Source organism: Phytophthora parasitica (assembly GCF_000247585.1).
Source record: "Phytophthora parasitica INRA-310 unplaced genomic scaffold supercont2.74, whole genome shotgun sequence".
Taxonomy (NCBI): domain Eukaryota; phylum Oomycota; class Peronosporomycetes; order Peronosporales; family Peronosporaceae; genus Phytophthora; species Phytophthora nicotianae.
Genome location: NW_008649060.1, coordinates 214,595 through 217,181, shown reverse-complemented (window position 1 = coordinate 217,181; position 2,587 = coordinate 214,595). Strand labels below are relative to the sequence as shown.

At 49.2% G+C, this 2,587-nt stretch overlaps 2 protein-coding genes across 2 annotated transcripts; both read left to right on the top strand.

Moving 5' to 3' along the window:
• Positions 1 to 429: 429 nt before the first annotated feature.
• On the top strand, positions 430 to 812 carry PPTG_17748 (hypothetical protein; the record flags this gene model as incomplete). Its single annotated transcript, XM_008915706.1, has 2 exons — positions 430 to 515; positions 638 to 812. The coding sequence occupies 2 exons, from the start codon at positions 430 to 432 to the stop codon at positions 810 to 812; spliced, it is 261 nt and encodes an 86-aa protein (XP_008913954.1).
• A 49-nt stretch (positions 813 to 861) lies between these two features.
• On the top strand, positions 862 to 1,425 carry PPTG_17747 (hypothetical protein; the record flags this gene model as incomplete). Its single annotated transcript, XM_008915705.1, has 1 exon — positions 862 to 1,425. One exon carries the CDS (start codon positions 862 to 864, stop codon positions 1,423 to 1,425), a length of 564 nt encoding a protein of 187 aa, XP_008913953.1.
• Between the last annotated feature and the right edge of the window lie 1,162 nt (positions 1,426 to 2,587).

Here is a 2,587-nt window from a genome sequence, read left to right as displayed (position 1 = left end):
ATGTCGATCGGGTAAAATATAATTCCCGTCCCCAGAGAAGTTATAACGTACCGGTATTTTACCACTTCTCCCCAACCTCCCCATTTCTTTTGCTGGAGTCGCCAGCACTCCCTGCCGGGCCCACTCCTTGCCCCTCATCGCCAGCACTGCCCACGCAGCCCGCGCCACCCGCTTCTTCTGACTACGAGATGCTTTATATGTGTTATTTGATGTGACTGACTGTGGTTGATGCTTGCGATACTGGTAGCCTGATTCTTCTGGTGAGTCGTCAGACGTGCCCTCAACGGATCGCCGCCACGTGGCGTCTGGTACGGACTCGGAGGTTTCCACGGACATGGCGAAGCTGTCGCCCAGGCTCTCGCCGAATTCGCGGCTGCTGACAACAATGTAGTTACAGTCGACGAGACCGTTGCGGGCCACTCAGGCGTTATGAGCATGTCGTCCCGGCATCAGCGGGAGATGATCACACGTTTTCCGGAGCTTTTGTCGGTGGATTGCACGCACAAGACCAATCGGTACGTTCATCCGTGTATTGTCCATGATTCTTGCATGCATTACCTAATACTTGTCCAAGTATTATCCATTGTTATCCAGGTCTAGTCCGATACTGACTTGGTTTTGGTATCTGTGTTGCTAGGTACAACTACCAATTGTCCACCCTAATGGCGATCGATGACAAGGGTCGGGGCCAGCCTGTCCAGCATTCGTTACTCGAACGAAATGCCGACTGGCGTATGTCGCGTGCTTTGGATCACTTGTTCCGGATGGATCCTGATATTGGAGAGAAAGTGCAGGTTCTTATGGTCGAGTGAATGAAATCCGTGTGCTGCGCACCTACTTTCCCAAGGCCCGCATTCTGATATGTTCATTCCACGTGATCAAGTACCTACGCGCACGGCCTCGCGGAAGCCTGAGTACGACAAGCTGTCGTCCGACGACCATGACGCGATTAACACACTGGTACACAACATGCTGTACGCCATGAGTGAGGAAATCTACGATACCAATTGGGCTTCCATGAAGACCCAGAACTGGGTTCACCTTATTTTACGAGTACCTTTTCATGTCAGTGAGTTCAAGCCTGGAGAATTGAAACGAAAGTCTCTTAATGCTGCCGTCAAATACAAGGAGGCACTCAGTGCAACGCAGGCCATATGTAGCGAGCTGGCATATATCGACAATGGTGTCAAGTTCCATGAGCTTCTGGAGTTCGTCCTCGAGCAGAGGATGAATGTCCGGCAAAGAAAGCGATTGAAGTGTGGATCAAAGACCGTTCCTATGAAGCGTGGACGCTCTGATAGCGATGTGGAAGCTGTAGGGGCTCCATCAACCCAGCGGCGCGACGACAATGATGCTGGGGACAACGGTTTTCGAATTTATCTCAACCCAAGGCTGCCAAGCGTAGACGGCCTCGCTCCAACTTGAAGGAGCGGAAGGCCGACGACAAGAAGAAGCGGGCCATATTCAATGAATCGGAAGCACATCGTCGAGAAGTGGGACAGGTTTCCCTTGCCCAACTGGCCCTGGACCATCTTTAAGGCCCTGGTTCGAGTGGCGGAGCAGCAAACGCCAAGCGTGGCATTGACGGAGGTTAGAGGAGAAACGAGTTGTCCAAGTGTGGCCGGAGAGCGGGTCTTCTCTATGCTGCGTCCTGTCCAAGTGAGCCCTCCACCACACCTCAATCAAGCTGTACCAACCGACAGTTTAACCCGGCCTTTTAAAGAGCTGCTGTATCTCATTTTGGCATTCAGATGGAGGGGTCGAACAACGTCCACAGTTGCAATCTGCACTGTTGCCACAGCTGAAGCGCGTGAAGCGTCCAGGGTAGAGCTTAATGAGAAGAAACCCACCGTCGCCAGCCCTTCCTGAAGAAGACGAAGACGGGCAATCGGTTCAAGTGATTAATGCGAAACGCTTAGCTATCGGGCACTCACTATTGGCAGCAGGCTTCATTATGTAGGCATCTTGTACCTCTCGATACATGCGTATGAATTACTCGCGGTCACACCTTAGTTTCTTATGAAACCAATCAGCACTTAGAGAACGTATCGCATCCTCAAATGTGGTAGTGCTGAACGTTGAGGCGGCCGTAGGTGGGCGTCGGCAGGTTCGTTTGTCCATTGTAGAAACAGTGAGTGCTACAGCACATGCACTTAGCGTAATGGCCGCCACACCTACGGCTTCAGGATCCATTCTTGCACCAACGATAGTCTTTAAATGAGTGGAGACAAAGTGATTCTCTTCAAAATATTTGTTCTGTAGTCAGAACACCTCTGTTCTCCTAGTCTGAAACACAGTGCTCCAGAATGCGAAAGGTGTAAAATGGAACATTGTACCTAACTAATACCGTACTAGCACGGTGAAGCTCTGGATTTTACATATAAGTACACGACATGTACCAGAAACTTTAGATTTTTATGTTTATCTATACCATTTTTTTAAAAGTTGTACATGCATTAATACCTTTGTTTTACTAATACTTAAATTTTAAACTTAAAGGTTTTACGTGTAATTCCAAATGCATCTTGACATATAAAAAAGTAAGTTGGTCAAAACCTAGTAAGATTACAACTTGTTGGGTTAGTGG